This window comes from Haliotis rufescens, unplaced genomic scaffold (genome assembly GCF_023055435.1).
Source record: "Haliotis rufescens isolate VD_foot unplaced genomic scaffold, xgHalRufe1.0.p SCAF_6, whole genome shotgun sequence".
Classification (NCBI taxonomy): domain Eukaryota; kingdom Metazoa; phylum Mollusca; class Gastropoda; order Lepetellida; family Haliotidae; genus Haliotis; species Haliotis rufescens.
In genome coordinates, this window is record NW_025964334.1 from 4,432,228 (window position 1) to 4,454,082 (window position 21,855).

The 21,855-nt window shown below is 41.6% G+C and overlaps 1 protein-coding gene across 2 annotated transcripts; it reads left to right on the plus strand.

The window, feature by feature from the left end:
• The first annotated feature begins 539 nt into the window (after positions 1–539).
• LOC124120067 (mucin-2-like) lies at positions 540–14,298 on the plus strand. 2 transcript variants are annotated; one of them, XM_048386647.1, is made up of 17 exons: positions 540–758; positions 2,190–2,531; positions 3,280–4,710; positions 5,410–5,538; positions 5,998–6,043; positions 6,779–6,825; positions 7,385–7,471; positions 7,951–7,996; positions 8,683–8,729; positions 9,289–9,375; positions 9,731–9,776; positions 10,463–10,509; positions 11,069–11,155; positions 11,697–11,742; positions 12,429–12,475; positions 13,035–13,121; positions 13,949–14,298. In XM_048386647.1, exons 1-17 carry the CDS (start codon positions 698–700, stop codon positions 14,008–14,010), a joined length of 2,745 nt encoding a protein of 914 aa, XP_048242604.1. In that variant the 5' UTR covers positions 540–697; the 3' UTR covers positions 14,011–14,298. The 2 variants fall into 2 exon arrangements, with proteins under 2 accessions (XP_048242604.1, XP_048242605.1); XM_048386648.1 differs by lacking the exon at positions 2,190–2,531.
• The last annotated feature ends 7,557 nt before the right edge of the window (positions 14,299–21,855 follow it).

Below are 21,855 nucleotides of genomic sequence, written 5' to 3' on the forward strand. Positions count from 1 at the left end.
ACACACACACACCACTAACACGCCACACACACACACACACACCACACACAGACTCACATTCACACACACACACACACACACACACACACACACACACACACACACACACACACACACACACACACACACACAGAGCCTCACTACAAAGTATGTAACAGTTTGCATACAACAAGTAGGATACTTTCCATGCATGCAGGCGGAGATTGATCCAAATACAGCATATCTGTGCGGGCATCGAATAGACCGGGTACATCCTTGATGAAAATGAGCAAAGTCCTCCATCACTAGGATACACTTACACAGTCAAGGCATGTGGTATGACCATCCTCATGATAATAATCAAAAACCATCCCTACATCGTGTTATCTTTATGAATTGTAATGACTCAAACGAGCTGTGCATTGAATGCTGGCGAGGGGATCACTAGGCGTACACATGCATCCATTTACAAAGGTGTGTGATAACATTTTACCGTTACATGCTTCAGAGCTGTCTCTTGCACCAGGAAGTCAGCAGCGGTGTTTATACGAACACGGGCTTGGTGGTGTGCGTGTCGTGTTTACGTCATCTACTCACATGTTGAATTGATCCTTAGTCTTGGATGTCGAATGATGTTTTAAGTTTGTGTAAGTAAGAATCAATCAAAGTGTTGAATAGCGACTCAGTAGAAGTGTGTTACTGTTCATCCAGCTTCACGATGGAGGCTTTCTTGTGTCGACTGTGCATCATGATCATTTGTTCTGCGACCGGTATTTCTGGTAAGTTTCCGAACACCATAATCGTGTTCAACGAAACAAAACGTTTTTGAAACTGTTTTTGATTTGAATCTGATTATCTTTTCTTACTTATTTGAGGTCTAATGACGTAGATAAGAAGGGGTGAGTGAGTAAGTATGGTTTTACGCCGCCTTTAGCAATATTCCAGCAATATCACGGCGGGGGACACCAGAAATGGGCTTCACACATTGTACCCATGTAGGGAATCGAAAACGGGTCTTCGGCGTGACGAGCGAACGCTTTAACCACTAGGCTACCCGACCGCCCCTGTAGATAAGTAGGGCCAAATATTAATTTGTGGGTTTTCATCACATGCTGAACTGCCAAAGGAGGAATCGGTCGGAAGAAAAAGAAAAAAGAGAACATGCTGGCTTTAGTTGAGAATACATCTCTCTAACTTGTTTAAGGAATGCGGAAAATGTTTCACAATTTAAAAACAGCGGAGAGATCGCAGAGGGAATAATGAAAGTTACTTTTTGTGATCGGAAGAAATCACATTGTCGCTGCAAATTGGTAGAATGAATAGCTGGAAAGGTTCTCGAGTGTTTCTACCCAAGCTTGCATGTTACAGTTTTATATTCGCAACTTTCGACATCGTGATCAATTAAATTCATTATGATATTGTAGCGAGTCTGGTCTGATGTCTTACAGGATTAATCAAGATCGTTATTATATTATTATTTATTGACTCCTGAGAGGTTTTAGAGCTGCGGTCCTGCCCCACACTAAAGCACATGTAGCACATGCAGGGTGTCTCCTTGGGCAAGTGACTCTGTTCCTGATATGCCTCTGTTAACCCAGCAGTGAATGGGTACCCGGTAGGATGGTATAGTGATTGTTAACCGCCTAGCGCATCATAGGGAGCTTGGGATGCAAAAACTCCAGGGAATTGAGGATGATCTTACTTATCCATAATAATGTAGTAGCGCAGTGAATATTTACTTTAGTGAAATGTGGCGCATAATCATAGTCCTAAACATTAGATAGATACAGGATAAATCGCTAAGAACAATGAAGAGCGGAGCGTGGTTTATTTCACATCGTTCTATCCTGACGTCATTTCTGAAGATTCGAACATGCGCACGCACATTGATGACGTCGTAACTTGGAGAGAGGGGAGTGTCTAATAAGTTGTTCCACATAGATGTGGCTGATAAACGCAGATAAACGTATTGGCCGAACGATCGCATCCAAGAGCGGGAGAGACATGTATGTATGAATGTATGTATGTATGTATGTATGTATGTATGTATGTGCGTGCGTGCGTGCGTGCGTGCGTGCGTGCGTGCGTGCGTGCGTGCGTGCGTGCGTGCGTGCGTGCGTGCGTGCGTGCGTGCGTATGTATGTATGTATGACGATGCTTTAGTACACGTATAAATAATACTTGGATATTGTTTTTGTTTATCTATAAAGGTTCCATGAATCTTACCCGCCTCCTGCAAGCGCCAGCACAGATGGATCAATATACCCTTGTGTGTCGTAGTGACGGCAGAACGGATGGCGGCCGTGTGATAACGTGGTTTAGAAGCGGAAGTAAAATCTTCCAGACTTTAGCGGGACCTATGTCTTACTGTAGCATGGCACCCATCCAAGACGTCTACAACGTCATCATTAAAGGCGACGTCACAGTTAGCTGTGAACCAACTATGCACACGGTGACGTTCACGCTTAGTTCCCGGGCTGACGACGATGATGAGTGGTGGTGTCAGGATCAAGCAGGAGGACAGACGGGCACCAGCAATCACTTGGAACTTGGTGAGTACAGATTTGTAGGATTACGCATGACTAGTGTGTATCTGTCTTTGGGACTACATATGATGAGTGTGAATATGAGTATTTGTGACTACACATGTTTACTGTGTATCTGTCTTTGGAACTATACATGACTAGTGTGTATCTGTCTTTGGGACCACACATGTTTAGTCTGGATATGTGTTTGGGACTACACATGATTAGTGTGTATCTATCTTTCTGACTACACATGATTAGTGTTGATATATGTGTGGGACCACACATGATTAGTGTGTATCTGTCTTTAGGACCAGACATGGTTAGCGTGTATCTGTCTTTGGGACCACACATGATTAGAGTGCATCTGTCTGTGGGACTACACATGATTAGTGTGCATCTGACTGTGGGAATAGACAAGATTAGTGACATGACATGAAACTGGATCTGATTTGTCCTTAGGACTGGTCATGTTTAGTGTGTATCTGTGGCTACCTGACTCTAGAGGCTGATTCCCGTACGGAACGCAAAACAATTGGGTTGTACCTAAACAGCTGGCCTACCTGTGGTATTAGCTGACCATATTTTAGGTTAAGACGTTTGAGACAGACACAAGTTCACATTGACCAAATAAATATTGAAACTATGTAAAAATCTTTCTCCTTGAGATTGTGTGATCAGTGTAGAAATGGAAAATGTGATTTTTGAGATGAGGTTTCAGATGCTGGCCTTCCTGGAGGTTCTGTCTCACCTGATGTTGTTCCTATGACTTCAGGACCTACAGCCATGACAACGCATGGCCTGTCCACCCATGGACCATCTTCATATGCTATGGCGAGTGCAGTCACGACGATAACATTGCCTGGTGGAGAATCATCTAACACAGAGGAATTCAGTGCTTCAACAGGAAGTTATACCCTCGCTTCATCTTCTGAAAATACGTCACCGCCTGGCAGTAATTCACGTGGTCCAAGAGGAAGTTCCACTATCGCATCATCTACTGATAATACGTCATCGCCTGGAACAAAATCCCCATCCTCAACAGGAAGTTCTACCATTGCATCATCAACCGAAAATATGTCACCGCATGGTACAAAATCCCCATCCTCAACAGGAAGTTCTACCATCTCACCATCTACTGAAAATACGTCACCGCATGGTACAAAATCCCCAAGTTCAACAGGAAGTTCTACCATCTCAATATCTACTGAAAATACGTCACCGCATGGTACAAAATCCCCATCCTCAACAGTAAGTCCTACCATCTCACCATCTACTGAAAATACGTCACCGCATGGTACAAAATCCCCAGGTTCAACAGGAAGTTCTACCATCTCACCATCTACTGAAAATACGTCACCGCATGGAACAAAATCCCAAGGTTCAACAGGAAGTTCTACCATCTCACCATCTACTGAAAATACGTCACCGCATGGTACAAAATCCTCAGGTTCAACAGGAAGTTCTACCATCTCAATATCTACTGAAAATTCGTCACCGCATGGTACAAAATTCCCATCCTCAACAGTAAGTTCTACCATCTCACCATCTACTGAAAATACGCCACCGCATGGTACAAAATCCCCAGGTTCAACAGGAAGTTCTACCATCTCACCATCTACTGAAAATACGTCACCGCATGGCACAAAATCCCCAGGTTCAACAGTAAGTTCTACCATCTCACCATCTACTGAAAATACGTCACCGCATGGCACAAAATCCCCAAGTTCAACAGCAAGTTCTACCATCTCACCATCTACTGAAAATACGTCATCCCCTGGAACAAAATCCCCAGGTTCAACAGGAAGTTCTACCATCTCACCATCTACTGAAAATACGTCACCGCATGGTACAAAATCCCAAGGTTCAACAGGAAGTTCTACCATCTCACCATCTACTGAAAATACGTCACCGCATGGTACAAAATCCCCATCCTCAACAGTAAGTTCTACCATCTCACCATCTACTGAAAATACGTCACCGCATGGCACAAAATCTCCAAGTTCAACAGGAAGTTCTACCATCTCACCATCTACTGAAAATACGTCATCGCCTGGAACAAAATCCCCAGGTTCAACAGGAAGTTCTACCATCGCATCATCAACTGAAAATACTTCATCTCCCGACAGAAAACCACGTGGAACTGACAAAGTCAGTGTTTCAACAGGACGTTCGACAGTCACAACTGCAAGGTTTACTAAGCATGGTAGGATATTTACACACGTATCCTAACAACAAATCAAACATCCCTGGAGTGTTGAACAGTGACTGTACACGCAGAACAGATATGTCAGGTTTTCAAATACATAAATGTTATTTTATCTTTGTCTTTTAATTTTTTTGTCTGAAGCAAATTTGTCCACTGAATGCTCCAATTGCCTTGACATTTTAAACCGAGGGCTTATCACTCAGAACCTTGCAGTTGGAATTCGAAGTGTGAGTCACATTTATCGAAAAGTCGTCGATGCCAGACATTACAAAACAAAGAAGGGACACTTTTTGTTAAACTTCGAAATATATAATAGACCTAGCTCACACTTTCAAGTCCTTTGAGTGTAAAAATACTCACGAGCTTAACTACTGAAACGGATAATGGGTTTCCATAAACGATTAAAAAAATATATACATGTGTGTATCAGACGACACCATTTTGGCCAGTAGTGTTCTTCTGAAACAAGGCCTATCTTGTTAGTCCTAATAGCTTTAGTAGTTTCATGTTATATCCCTATTGGATTTGAAAAAGAATAAAAGGAGTTATCAGTTTGTTGATGAATAGTTTTTAAAAACTCGATTTTCTATCCATCACGTAATGCAAGACTCGCCCGTAGCATTAAGACACGGGAAGTGGAATCGGACACATGTTCCACTGTGTTTCTGATATGCGGAAATGTGTTTCTATTTTAAGATGACAAGGACTCCAGTAAGCGTATCTACATCATAGTCGGCTCCGTGTGTGGAGCTGTCGCTGCTGCACTGGCTGTCGTCGTAGTCGTAGTCGTGATTGTCTGTAGGAGGCGACGAGAGAAGGACGCAGGTAGGACTTACGTTCATGGCATTGGTATCTGAATTTAATGCGTGTAAGTGCGTCACTCGGCGGGGTGACGTAGTGGTTAAAGTGTTCGCTTGTACGTCGAAGGTTCAGGTTCGATTCCCCATAAAGGTACAATGTATCAAGCCCATTTCTGGTGTCCCCCGCAGTGATAGGACTGGCATATTGCTAAAAGCGGCGTAAAATCATACTCATCCAACAGTACAGGTATTGTGTTTATTATCATGGACGACCCTGACACGCCTAAGGCCACATTGTCACTCCCTCTGACGAATGAGTCATGTACATACACAGACATAGACATGATGACAAAACGCCAAAGGTGGCAAATATTTCATTTCTGCTGTTGCTGTAGCCCTGTAGCCTAGGGATAGTGACATGGACATATATTTTGGTCGGATATTTAGTGGACCACAAAGTGACACCCCTTTACTGCTTTTTCAGCTTCAAGTGTTGAACGCCTTGGTCATGGACACACAGAGGGATCCACGTATGTTCGCTCTGCGTCTATAGCTATGTCCTTACGTCTAATCACCATGAAGTGATTCCTGAATTATATTCATCACTTCTTTGAAAGGTGTTTAGAAGTGATACACATAAGGAAGATAATTTATGGATGTCATCTTCTTTATTTTGTGGAACACAACGGTTCGAAATGCATGCTTACTCCTTCTTCAGGAGAATAACTGATAGGCAGAGAGCATATATATGTAGACGTAAGAACAACAACAGTAATAAGATAACAAAAGGTGGAAACTTAACAAGGGAAGCCAATAGATAATTGGTGCTGATAGGCGATCACAGCAAAAAATGTGTAGGTTTCCGTTCTCCGAAACCTTCCGGAAACCTTCCAGATACCTTCAGCAACCTTCAAATTTCTTGGTAAAGTTCAGATAATTTTTGTATGTGTTTCACACTTAAGTGAACAAATTGCACCCCCCAAATATAGACATTTTTTTGGAAGGTTTCCGGGAGGTTTCCGGAAGATATCCGGGCCGGATCGAAAGTGGGAAGGTTTCCGGAAGGTTTCCGGAGAACGGAAACCTACACTTTTTTGCTGTGGATTAGCGATGACATTCATACATTCTCTTCCTCATGTACATCACGTTATTATACAAAAGCAAAATTTTAAATATATCTGGTTGTAAAGTATTTCTCTATGGTCGGACGTAAAACAGTTTCATTTTGATCTCAAAATAATAACGCTATTTATTCTTTATTATAGCTGTGAAACCAGGATAGAAAGCGACCCTGATTACCAGGAAAAGATAGGTATGTAACATTTTTATAAGTTTAACATTGCTTCTGACCTATCTTATCCAGTTACATGAAGTGATTACGTCGGTTTAATAGTCAAATGTAACAATACTCATACCTTGAAAACTTTAATATTATTAATTCAAATTCTTCCATTTCTTTACTTTTATCTTCTATATAACTGTTCGCTAATATTTCTCGTTTTACATCATGTTCCACTACAGTGCTTCTGGTAAAAGATAATGTTAGTTTGTTTGTTTTTTTAACGCCGCAATCAATATTCAAGTTATATGACGGCGGTCTGGACCAGACAATCCACTGATTGATATTGTGAGCAACGACACACGTCGTTCGGGTACGATCACACTCAATCAACGCTAGATACCCAGTGTGACCACCCGATTCATATGGTCGCCTTTCACACCAGCTTGGGATACTGGGACGTATTCCAACACGGAATCAACACCGGGTGTGCTAGATAAGGAGGGGTTTAATAGATAATGAAAACATTCTAGTTTGAAGGGCTGTTTGGATAACGAAGCTTTAAAAAGTTCCATTATGTCGACTATTTCAGTAATGGAGGACAACAACTTATATGTGAGGTCCTCAGAAGTACTGCCCCTGGATCCTTCACGCAATGCTGAGAACACTGATGCTGCAGGTGGGGCATCCCTAACTACTGTTCAGTTTGCTTTCTGTAAACGATTATTACTCATTTGCAATTGACTTGCCTTTGCATGTGTTTGTGGTGGGTGACACCGGTGTGGCAGGATACGCTCACCTTTTCGCGAACACCTCGATGTGCTTGTGGCGGGTGTCACCGGTGTGGCAGGATATGCTCACCTTTTCGCGAACACCTGGATGTGTTTGTGGCGGATGTCACCGGTGTGGCAGGATACGCTCACCTTTTCGCGAACACCTGGATGTGTTTGTGGCGGGTGTCACCGGTGTGGCAGGATATGCTCACCTTTTCGCGAACACCTAGATGTGTTTGTGGCGGGTGACACCGGTGTGGCAGGATATGCTCACCTTTTCGCGAACACCTGGATGTGTTTGTGGCGGTTGACACCGGTGTGGCAGGATACGTTTGGTCGGATATTTAGTGGACCACAAAGTGACACCCCTTTACTGCTTTTTCAGCTTCAAGTGTTGAACGCCTTGGTCATGGACACACAGAGGGATCCACGTATGTTCGCTCTGTGTCTATAGCTATGTCCTTACGTCTAATCACCATGAAGTGATTCCTGAATTATATACATCACTTCTTTGAAAGGTGTTTAGAAGTGATACACATAAGGAAGATAATTTATGGATGTCATCTTCTTTATTTTGTGGAACACAACGGTTCGAAATGTATGCTTACTCCTTCTTCAGGAGAATAACTGATAGGGAGAGAGCATATATATGTAGACGTAAGAACAACAACAGTAATAAGATAACAAAAGGTGGAAACTTAACAAGGGAAGCCAATAGATAATTGGTGCCGATAGGCGATCACAGCAAAAAATGTGTAGGTTTCCGTTTCCCGGAAACCTTCCGGAAACCTTCCAGATACCTTCAGCAACCTTCAAATTTCTTGGTAAAGTTCAGACAATTTTTGTATGTGTTTCACACTTAAGTGAACAAATTGCACCCCCCAAATATAGACATTTTTTTGGAAGGTTTCCGGGAGGTTTCCGGAGAACGGAAACCTACACTTTTTTGCTGTGGATTAGCGATGACATTCATACATTCTCTTCCTTATGTACATCACGTTATTATACAAAAGCAAAATTTTAAATATATCTGTTTGTAAAGTATTTCTCTATGGTCGGACGTAAAACAGTTTCATTTTGATCTCAAAATAATAACGCTATTTATTCTTTATTATAGCTGTGAAACCAGGATAGAAAGCGACCCTGATTACCAGGAAAAGATAGGTATGTAACATTTTTATAAGTTTAACATTGCTTCTGACCTATCTTATCCAGTTACATGAAGTGATTACGTCGGTTTAATAGTCAAATGTAACAATACTCATACCTTGAAAACTTTAATATTATTAATTCAAATTCTTCCATTTCTTTACTTTTATCTGCTATATAACTGTTCGCTAATATTTCTCGTTTTACATCATGTTCCACTACAGTGCTTCTGGTAAAAGATAATGTTAGTTAGTTTGTTTTTTTAACGCCGCACTCAATATTCAAGTTATATGACGGCGGTCTGGACCAGACAATCCACTGATTGATATTGTGAGCAACGACACACGTCGTTCGGGTACGATCACACTCAATCAACGCTAGATACCCAGTGTGACCACCCGATTCATATGGTCGCCTTTCACACCAGCTTGGGATACTGGGACGTATTCCAACACGGAATCAACACCGGGTGTGCTAGATAAGGAGGGGTTTAATAGATAATGAAAACATTCTAGTTTGAAGGGCTGTTTGGATAACGAAGCTTTAAAAAGTTCCATTATGTCGACTATTTCAGTAATGGAGGACAACAACTTATATGTGAGGTCCTCAGAAGTACTGCCCCTGGATCCTTCACGCAATGCTGAGAACACTGATGCTGCAGGTGGGGCATCCCTAACTACTGTTCAGTTTGGTTTCTGTAAACGATTATTACTCATTTGCAATTGACTTGCCTTTGCATGTGTTTGTGGTGGGTGTCACCGGTGTGGCAGGATACGCTCACCTTTTCGCGAACACCTAGATGTGTTTGTGGCGGGTGACACCGGTGTGGCAGGATACGCTCACCTTTTCGCGAACACCTCGATGTGCTTGTGGCGGGTGTCACCGGTGTGGCAGGATATGCTCACCTTTTCGCGAACACCTGGATGTGTTTGTGGCGGTTGACACCGGTGTGGCAGGATACGTTTGGTCGGATATTTAGTGGACCACAAAGTGACACCCCTTTACTGCTTTTTCAGCTTCAAGTGTTGAACGCCTTGGTCATGGACACACAGAGGGATCCACGTATGTTCGCTCTGCGTCTATAGCTATGTCCTTACGTCTAATCACCATGAAGTGATTCCTGAATTATATACATCACTTCTTTGAAAGGTGTTTAGAAGTGATACACATAAGGAAGATAATTTATGGATGTCATCTTCTTTATTTTGTGGAACACAACGGTTCGAAATGTATGCTTACTCCTTCTTCAGGAGAATAACTGATAGGCAGAGAGCATATATATGTAGACGTAAGAACAACAACAGTAATAAGATAACAAAAGGTGGAAACTTAACAAGGGAAGCCAATAGATAATTGGTGCTGATAGGCGATCACAGCAAAAAATGTGTAGGTTTCCGTTTCCCGGAAACCTTCCGGAAACCTTCCAGATACCTTCAGCAACCTTCAAATTTCTTGGTAAAGTTCAGACAATTTTTGTATGTGTTTCACACTTAAGTGAACAAATTGCACCCCCCAAATATAGACATTTTTTTGGAAGGTTTCCGGGAGGTTTCCGGAGAACGGAAACCTACACTTTTTTGCTGTGGATTAGCGATGACATTCATACATTCTCTTCCTTATGTACATCACGTTATTATACAAAAGCAAAATTTTAAATATATCTGGTTGTAAAGTATTTCTCTATGGTCGGACGTAAAACAGTTTCATTTTGATCTCAAAATAATAACGCTATTTATTCTTTATTATAGCTGTGAAACCAGGATAGAAAGCGACCCTGATTACCAGGAAAAGATAGGTATGTAACATTTTTATAAGTTTAACATTGCTTCTGACCTATCTTATCCAGTTACATGAAGTGATTACGTCGGTTTAATAGTCAAATGTAACAATACTCATACCTTGAAAACTTTAATATTATTAATTCAAATTCTTCCATTTCTTTACTTTTATCTGCTATAAAACTGTTCGCTAATATTTCTCGTTTTACATCATGTTCCACTACAGTGCTTCTAGTAAAAGATATTGTTAGTTTGTTTGTTTTTTTAACGCCGCACTCAATATTCAAGTTATATGACGGCGGTCTGGACCAGACAATCCACTGATTGATATTGTGAGCAACGACACACGTCGTTCGGGTAAGATCACACTCAATCAACGCTAGATACCCAGTGTGACCACCCGATTCATATGGTCGCCTTTCACACCAGCTTGGGATACTGGGACGTATTCCAACACGGAATCAACACCGGGTGTGCTAGATAAGGAGGGGTTTAATAGATAATGAAAACATTCTAGTTTGAAGGGCTGTTTGGATAACGAAGCTTTAAAAAGTTCCATTATGTCGACTATTTCAGTAATGGAGGACAACAACTTATATGTGAGGTCCTCAGAAGTACTGCCCCTGGATCCTTCACGCAATGCTGAGAACACTGATGCTGCAGGTGGGGCATCCCTAACTACTGTTCAGTTTGGTTTCTGTAAACGATTATTACTCATTTGCAATTGACTTGCCTTTGCATGTGTTTGTGGTGGGTGTCACCGGTGTGGCAGGAAACGCTCACCTTTTCGCGAACACCTAGATGTGTTTGTGGCGGGTGACACCGGTGTGGCAGGATACGCTCACCTTTTCGCGAACACCTCGATGTGCTTGTGGCGGGTGTCACCGGTGTGGCAGGATATGCTCACCTTTTCGCGAACACCTGGATGTGTTTGTGGCGGGTGTCACCGGTGTGGCAGGATACGCTCACCTTTTCGCGAACACCTGGATGTGTTTGTGGCGGGTGTCACCGGTGTGGCAGGATATGCTCACCTTTTCGCGAACACCTAGATGTGTTTGTGGCGGGTGACACCGGTGTGGCAGGATACGCTCACCTTTTCGCGAACACCTGGATGTGTTTGTGGCGGTTGACACCGGTGTGGCAGGATACGTTTGGTCGGATATTTAGTGGACCACAAAGTGACACCCCTTTACTGCTTTTTCAGCTTCAAGTGTTGAACGCCTTGGTCATGGACACACAGAGGGATCCACGTATGTTCGCTCTGCGTCTATAGCTATGTCCTTACGTCTAATCACCTTGAAGTGATTCCTGAATTATATACATCACTTCTTTGAAAGGTGTTTAGAAGTGATACACATAAGGAAGATAATTTATGGATGTCATCTTCTTTATTTTGTGGAACACAACGGTTCGAAATGTATGCTTACTCCTTCTTCAGGAGAATAACTGATAGGGAGAGAGCATATATATGTAGACGTAAGAACAACAACAGTAATAAGATAACAAAAGGTGGAAACTTAACAAGGGAAGCCAATAGATAATTGGTGCTGATAGGCGATCACAGCAAAAAATGTGTAGGTTTCCGTTTCCCGGAAACCTTCCGGAAACCTTCCAGATACCTTCAGCAACCTTCAAATTTCTTGGCAAAGTTCAGACAATTTTTGTATGTGTTTCACACTTAAGTGAACAAATTGCACCCCCCAAATATAGACATTTTTTTGGAAGGTTTCCGGGAGGTTTCCGGAGAACGGAAACCTACACTTTTTTGCTGTGGATTAGCGATGACATTCATACATTCTCTTCCTTATGTACATCACGTTATTATACAAAAGCAAAATTTTAAATATATCTGTTTGTAAAGTATTTCTCTATGGTCGGACGTAAAACAGTTTCATTTTGATCTCAAAATAATAACGCTATTTATTCTTTATTATAGCTGTGAAACCAGGATAGAAAGCGACCCTGATTACCAGGAAAAGATAGGTATGTAACATTTTTATAAGTTTAACATTGCTTCTGACCTATCTTATCCAGTTACATGAAGTGATTACGTCGGTTTAATAGTCAAATGTAACAATACTCATACCTTGAAAACTTTAATATTATTAATTCAAATTCTTCCATTTCTTTACTTTTATCTGCTATATAACTGTTCGCTAATATTTCTCGTTTTACATCATGTTCCACTACAGTGCTTCTGGTAAAAGATAATGTTAGTTTGTTTGTTTTTTTAACGCCGCACTCAATATTCAAGTTATATGACGGCGGTCTGGACCAGACAATCCACTGATTGATATTGTGAGCAACGACACACGTCGTTCGGGTACGATCACACTCAATCAACGCTAGATACCCAGTGTGACCACCCGATTCATATGGTCGCCTTTCACACCAGCTTGGGATACTGGGACGTATTCCAACACGGAATCAACACCGGGTGTGCTAGATAAGGAGGGGTTTAATAGATAATGAAAACATTCTAGTTTGAAGGGCTGTTTGGATAACGAAGCTTTAAAAAGTTCCATTATGTCGACTATTTCAGTAATGGAGGACAACAACTTATATGTGAGGTCCTCAGAAGTACTGCCCCTGGATCCTTCACGCAATGCTGAGAACACTGATGCTGCAGGTGGGGCATCCCTAACTACTGTTCAGTTTGGTTTCTGTAAACGATTATAACTCATTTGCAATTGACTTGCCTTTGCATGTGTTTGTGGTGGGTGTCACCGGTGTGGCAGGATACGCTCACCTTTTCGCGAACACCTAGATGTGTTTGTGGCGGGTGACACCGGTGTGGCAGGATACGCTCACCTTTTCGCGAACACCTCGATGTGCTTGTGGCGGGTGTCACCGGTGTGGCAGGATACGCTCACCTTTTCGCGAACACCTGGTGTCATCACTATTTGATAGTAATTCATAAACACAGTGGGACTCGTCCACTCGACTCTGCTTTTAGCAGAGAGTACTAAGGATTATGGAAAGGGTTTTGTTGCTTTTATTTAGTAGCAATTTAGCATGGATGCTGTTCTCTGATATCTGTATTCAGGAAAGGAGACTCCGATACTCTTTTTAATAGGGGGAGTTGTTCGTTGTTGAATGGAATTACAGTTAACTACGGTTATAACGAGCTCAAAGGGACCACAATTTTTAGTTCGTTATAACCGTAGCTACAGCATTTATACAGCAAAAAGACGTGACCAAAAAGAGTTCGTTATATCCGTCAGTTCGTAATGAGTGTGTTCGCCTTAAATGTAGTTTACTGTACGTCGTATACTCGTTATTTCGAGTGGCTTAAACAAACTAATCACAAATGTCTCACTCAATCCAAGGTCCTGTTTTGAGACATATTATTTTTTTAGATTATTCATGGCCAAACGTTCAGGATATTTGGTTTTCTGTATTGCTTCATGAACCCACTCTTAGAGTTACAGATAGATCGATGATATTTGATTTCAGATGTGTACGCCAAGGTGAACAAAGGGCAAGAAAACAAAACAGAAGAGTTGACATCATTGTGAATCTAAACACGAAACTAACCTTGTTGTAAAGTGCAGGAGAAGAAGAACACTGCTGGTCAGGTCATCCACAAGGTCATGGAGGATCACTATTGTCCCATCGCAACACACTAACTTACACAGATATACTGTTTTCCTTGCTAACACATTATACATACCAAAGAGGTCGCCTAAGGTGACGCAGTTCGCTGTACAGAGTTTTGTCGTTTATGCCTCCGGGGCGTCGGGTAGCCTAGTGGTTAAAGCGTTCGCTCGTCACGCCGTAGACCCGGGTTCGAATCCCGACATGGGTACAATGTGTGAAGCCCATTTGTGTTGTCCCCCGCCGTGATATTGCTGGAATATTGCTAAAAGCGGCGTAAAACCATACTCACTCACTCACTCGCTCACGTTTATGCCTCCAGACTCCGTGGTTCGAGTCCCGGTGTAGGAGGATCAAATCACTCCCCCTAGGACTATAACACTCCCCCTTTGGAGGATGAAAACCATTCCCCTTATTCTTTCTGCACGCTGATTTGGCGATAAGTAGTTCCGTACACTCATGAATTATTTAACGAAACCTTTAAAATACCCGCATTTACAGTTTAAATACTTATATATAAATTATACGTCAAAGACTAAAACAATAAAAAGATCCTCACTCGAAAGCTCTATTAAATATTAATAAGCATTAAAAGATATTTTCAATAAAGTGTAACAGCTAATCATTCCTTGAAAAATAAACATTATGCTTTTTATCTAATGTATATACTTATAATTTTTACGTGTTAAATGTATGCTTGTGTTTAATATAACATTGTTCAAATCAAACCAGCCAGTCGATTAGATTAACATGGTAATGGTTTGGTATACTTCCGATCCTTTCTATCTATGACCACTACTCCAATCGCTTCTACTGTTTGATATTATGCCCTTCACCTTTAGTAGTATAATCTTAAGTATATGTATCATTGTTCAATACTATCAAAGTACACTGCTTACATTAAACAGTACTACATTCCTGACAACTAATCACTGTCCAAACACAATTTAATGAGCGTCTATCGAATCCCTACAGAAACAATGTAATACAGGTTACAATCATTGTTCAAGAATATAATACACTGCCATATAACAATTTTTATTTCTGTACCAGCATGTCATTATAACAATATATAAAACACACAACAAATAACACCGTATTCAACAAAATAAAAAAACCTCGTAGCACAATTTTTTCGTTGTGTCGAAGTTGAAGGGTTCTTCGTAAATACTTCGACTTATCCGAGGTTCGGCACAACCAAACGTGATGAATAAAGAAGGAACCATGCATTTCTTTCGAGATAAGTTCGACACATCAAAGTTCAACACAACATTGTTTGACTGTATCTGCTCTTCGGAAGGTGAAGGACATTTCACCACATGTGCAATACACCACACGATCATGACCCACATTGACATTTCACCACATATACAATACACCACACGGACATGACCCACATTGACATCACCCCGCATGTACAATACACCACACGGACATGACCCACATTGACATTACCCCGCATGTACAATACACCACACGGACATGACCCACATTGACCCACATATACAATACACCACACGGACATGACCCACATTGACATTACCCCACATGTACAATACACCACACGGACATGACCCACATTGACCCACATATACAATACACCACACGGACATGACCCACATTGACATTACCCCACATGTACAATACACCACACGGACATGACCCACATTGACATTACCCCACATGTACAATACACCACACGGACATGACCCACACTGACATTACCCCACATGTACAATACACCACACGATCATGACCCACATTGACATTACCCCACATGTACAATACACCACACGGACATGACCCACATTGACATTACCCCACATGTACAATACACCACACGGACATGACCCACATTGACATTACCCCACATGAACAATATACCACACGGACATGACCCACATTGACATTACCCACCATGTACAATACACCACACGGACATGACCCACACTGACATTACCCCACATGTACAATACACCACACGGACATGACCCACATTGACAATGCCCACATGTACAATACACCACACAGACATGACCTACATTGACATTACCCCACATGTACAATACACCACACGGACATGACCCACATTGACCTTACCCCACATGTACAATACACCACACGGACATGACCCACATTGACCTTACCCCACATGTACAATACACCACACGGACATGACCCACATTGACATTACCCCACATGTACAATACACCACACGGACATGACCTACATTGACATTACTCCACATGTACAATACACCACACGGACATGACCCACATTGACATTACTCCACATGTACAATACACCACACGGACATGACCCACATTGACATTACCCCACATGTACAATACACCACACGGACATGACCCAAATTGACATTACCCCACATGTACAATACACCACACGGACATGACCCACATTGACATTACTCCACATGTACAATACACCACACGGACATGACCCACATTGACATTACTCCACATGTACAATACACCACATGGACATGACCCACATTGACATTACCCACCATGTACAATACACCACACGGACATGACCCACATTGACAATACCCCACATGTACAATGCACCACACTGACATGACCCACATTGACAATACCCCGCATGAACAATACACCACACGGACATGACCCACATTGACATTACTCCACATGTACAATACACCACACGGACATGACCCACACTGACATTACCCCACATGTACAATACACCACACGGACATGACCCACATTGACAATACCCCGCATGAACAATACACCACACGGACATGACCCACATTGACAATACCCCACATGTAAAATACACCACACGGACATGACCCACATTGACATTACCCCACATGTACAATACACCACACTGACATGACCCACATTGACAATACCCCGCATGAACAATACACCACACGGACATGACCCACATTGACATTACTCCACATGTACAATACACCACACGGACATGACCCACACTGACATTACCCCACATGTACAATACACCACACGGACATGACCCACATTGACAATACCCCGCATGAACAATACACCACACGGACATGACCCACATTGACAATACCCCACATGTACAATACACCACACGGACATGACCCACATTGACATTACCCCACATGTACAATACACCACACGGACATGACCCACATTGACATTACCCCACATGTACAATACACCACACGGACATGACCCACATTGACAATACCCCGCATGAACAATACACCACACGGACATGACCCACATTGACATTACCCCACATGTACAATACACCACACGGACATGACCCACATTGACATTACCCCACATGTAAAATACACCACACGGACATGACCCACATTGACATTACTCCACATGTACAATACACCACACGGACATGACCCACATTGACCTTACCCCACATGTACAATACACCACACGGACATGACCCACATTGACATTACCCCACATGTACAATACACCACACAGACATGACCCACATTGACATTACTCCACATGTACAATACACCACGCCGTATATTACATTTTGTATTTACAAAAAAAATGTTTTTTACATCATTCTCCGAAGTGTTCACACAATTCATAGTTATATTTATTTGCATTTCTCCTACTCTAGTGGGTAAATGTTTAGTTCACATCACTGATAAAATAAAGCAATAATGAACACACTAATTTGTTCGGATTTGTACTATTTTCCGTCAGTTGGTCTTTCTGGTCTGCTCGACGTATTATATTCTCTAAGTCAGGAGCTATGTATTACCCGTGTCCCCTGTTCTACTTCATCACATCACCCTAAAGTGTGACACCCGTCCATGACGTGTAAACAAAGCAACTGATCCAACTCTCCCTATACATGACCACGCCCAGTCTGAAGTGTAAACACAAACCACAATACCAATGTCATTAACGAAAGTGTTCCCACTCTCCTCAACACTGAACAACCTAGGTAACTAGAATAATTGGGCGTGGGGTACTGACACAAGGTGTCAGGTATTGTCTGGTGGGGTATTGGCGTGTGGCATATATATATATACTGAACCGCAAAAAAAACGTCAGCGCAGGTAACATTGCATGAAAAGTTGTCATTTAAATATCTGGGTAATTTTTGTCAGATTCATTCGTTATTGAATCGCTACAACATGCCAAGATTGACAAGAAATCAGCGACACCAAGCCTTTGGACGATTGCAACTTGGACAAACCGCCCGGCAAGTAGCCAATGCATTTCAAATCCAAGACCAAGGGTCACCATCCGACGTCAGGATCGTCAGATTGTGCGACAGCATCTTCAAGATCGCTTTGTTACTGCTGCGGAAACTGCTCGACAGACCATGGGGACACACCAGCGACACATTAGTGCGGACATCGTACGTCGACGATTGACGAGCAGACACCTCCACTGTCACAGGCCACACCGAGGACCCATTCTGACACCACGTCATCGCCGGTACCGTCTTCAGTGGGCAACACAGCACCAGTATTGGCGCCACCAGCAGTGGAGAAGAGTCCTCTTCTCAAACGAGAGCCGTTAATGTATCTCAACAAGAGATGGCAGAGAGAGAGAGAGAGAGAGAGAGAGAGTCTGGCGACGCCGTGGGGAACGTTATTCGGATGCTTGTGTTGTTGAGAGAGACTCGTGGGGTGGGCCGAGCAGCATGGTGTGGGATGGAATTGGTCTTGCACAGAGTGTCGGCTCTGTGGTCTTCCAGAACATCGGTTCAGGGAGATGCAATGGTGTCACAGCAGCTCGGTACATTGGTCAAGTCTTGAGAACCCACGCCATACCTCATTTGGCACGTCGCCGCAACCGCGAGTTTCAGCATGATGACGCCCGTGCCCACACTGCGAGAGCAACAAGAGACTTCCTTCAGCAGAATGGCATCAGAACCATACAGTGGCCTGCCCTCAGCCCCGATTTAAATCCCATTGAGCACCTGTGGGACAAGATTCAAAGACGTCCGACCAAGGCCGACAACTGCAGGTGAACTGCGTCAGGCGTGGGGGCTCTAGTGCCTATAGCCTTCATCAACCGCCTCATCCATTCCATGTATCGACGTTGCACGGCAGTCATCAATGCACATGGCGAACACACGAGATACTGACTTGATATGCCATTTTCTCAGAGACTAGTGTTGTTTTTCACTTGACACTTTAATTTCAACCTTGATGATCAGTTTTGCCAAGTTTCATCAGAGAGAGAGAGAAGCACATATACATATGTTAATGAAAATGTGTAAATATTTTAGATGAGTTGTTTTCAGATATTAATAACAAATGCTAGTTATACTCACTCACACACTCACTCACTCACTCACCAAATAAGTATTACACATGAAGCTATTTTCTTTAATTGATCACCCCGATGTCTCGTGAATCTATTTCGAGTGGCGAGGATTATAAATGTCTGCTCAAGACAGCGTTTAACACTCACTCACTCACTCACTCACTCACTCACTCACTCACTCACTCACTTACTCACTCACTCACTCACTCACTCACTCACCAAATAAGTATTACACATGAAGCTATCTTCTTTAATTGATCACCCCGATATCTCGTGGTTCTATTTCGAGTGGCGAGGATTATATATGTCTGCTCAAGGCAGCGTTTAACACTCACTCACTCACTCACTCACCCAGGGGGACAGACAGGGGGACAGCAATATTCCAGCTATATGACGACGGTCAGTAAAACGGTAGAGCCTTAACCAAACAATCCAGTGATTGACATCATCAGCATCGATCCACGCAATTGAGATTGATGACATGCATCAACCAAGACAGCGATCCTTAAAACCCGATCCCGTTAGTCGCCTCTTACACATTAAGTCAACAGTTTGTGTACGGGATAGACAGCACGATAAAGTGTTAAGTTCAATGCAGTGAAATATCAAGTGTTATGTTCACTGCAGTCAAATATCAAGTGTTATGTTCACTGCATCAAATATCAAGTGTTATGTTCACTGCAGTCAAATATCAAGTGTTATGTTCACTGCAGTCAAATATCAAGTGTTATGTTCACTGCAGTCAAATATCAAGTGTTATGTTCACTGCAGTCAAATATCAAGCGTTATGTTCACTGCAGTCAAATATCAAGTGTTATGTTCACTGCAGTCAAATATCAAGTGTTATGTTCACTGCAGTCAAATATCAAGTGTTATGTTTACTGCAATGAAATATCAAGTGTTATGTTCACTGCATCAAATATCAAGTGTTATGTTTACTGCAGTGAAATATCAAGTGTTATGTTCACTGCAGTCAAATATCAAGTGTTATGTTTACTGCAGTGAAATATCAAGTGTTATGTTCACTGCAGTCAAATATCAAGTGTTATGTTCACTGCAGTTAAATATCAAGTGTTATGTTCCTTGCAGTCAAATATCAAGTGTTATGTTTACTGCAATGAAATATCAAGTGTTATGTTCAATGCAGTCAAATATCAAGTGTTATGTTTACTGCAATGAAATATCAAGTGTTATGTTTACTGCAGTCAAATATCAAGTGTTAAGTTCAATGCAGTCAAATATCAAGTGTTATGTTTACTGCAATGAAATATCAAGTGTTATGTTTACTGCAGTCAAATATCAAGTGTTATGTTCACTGCAGTCAAATATCAAGTGTTATGTTCACTGCAGTCAAATATCAAGTGTTATGTTCACTGCAGTTAAATATCAAGTGTTATGTTCCTTGCAGTCAAATATCAAGTGTTATGTTTACTGCAATGAAATATCAAGTGTTATGTTCAATGCAGTCAAATATCAAGTGTTATGTTTACTGCAATGAAATATCAAGTGTTATGTTTACTGCAGTCAAATATCAAGTGTTATGTTCAATGCAGTCAAATATCAAGTGTTATGTTTACTGCAATGAAATATCAAGTGTTATGTTTACTGCAGTCAAATATCAAGTGTTATGTTCACTGCAGTCAAATATCAAGTGTTATGTTCACTGCAGTCAAATATCAAGCGTTATGTTCACTGCAGTCAAATATCAAGTGTTATGTTAACTGCAGTCAAATATCAAGTGTTAAGTTCAATGCAGTGAAATATCAAGTGTTAAGTTCAATGCAGTCAAATATCAAGTGTTATGTTCACTGCAGTCAAATATCAAGTGTTATGTTCACTGCAGTTAAATGTCAAGTGTTATGTTCACTGCAGTCAAATATCAAGTGTTATGTTCACTGCAGTCAAATGTCAAGTGTTATGTTCACTGTAGTCAAATATCAAGTGTTATGTTCAATGCAGTGAAATATCAAGTGTTAAGTTCACTGTAGTCAAATATCAAGTGTTATGTTCACTGTAGTCAAATATCAAGTGTTGTGTTCACTGTAGTCAAATATCAAGTGTTATGTTCACTGTAGTCAAATATCAAGTGTTATGTTCAATGCAGTGAAATATCAAGTGTTAAGTTCACTGTAGTCAAATATCAAGTGTTATGTTCACTGCAGTCAAATATCAAGTGTTATGTTCACTGTAGTGAAATATCAAGTGTTGTGTTCACTGCAGTCAAATATCAAGTGTTATGTTCACTGCAGTCAAATATCAAGTGTTATGTTCACTGCAGTTAAATATCAAGTGTTATGTTCACTGCAGTTAAATATCAAGTGTTATGTTCACTGTAGTCAAATATCAAGTGTTATGTTCAATGCAGTCAAATATCAAGTGTTATGTTCACTGCAGTTAAATATCAAGTGTTATGTTCAATGCAGTCAAATACTAGTATCAAGTGTTATGTTCACTGCAGTCAAA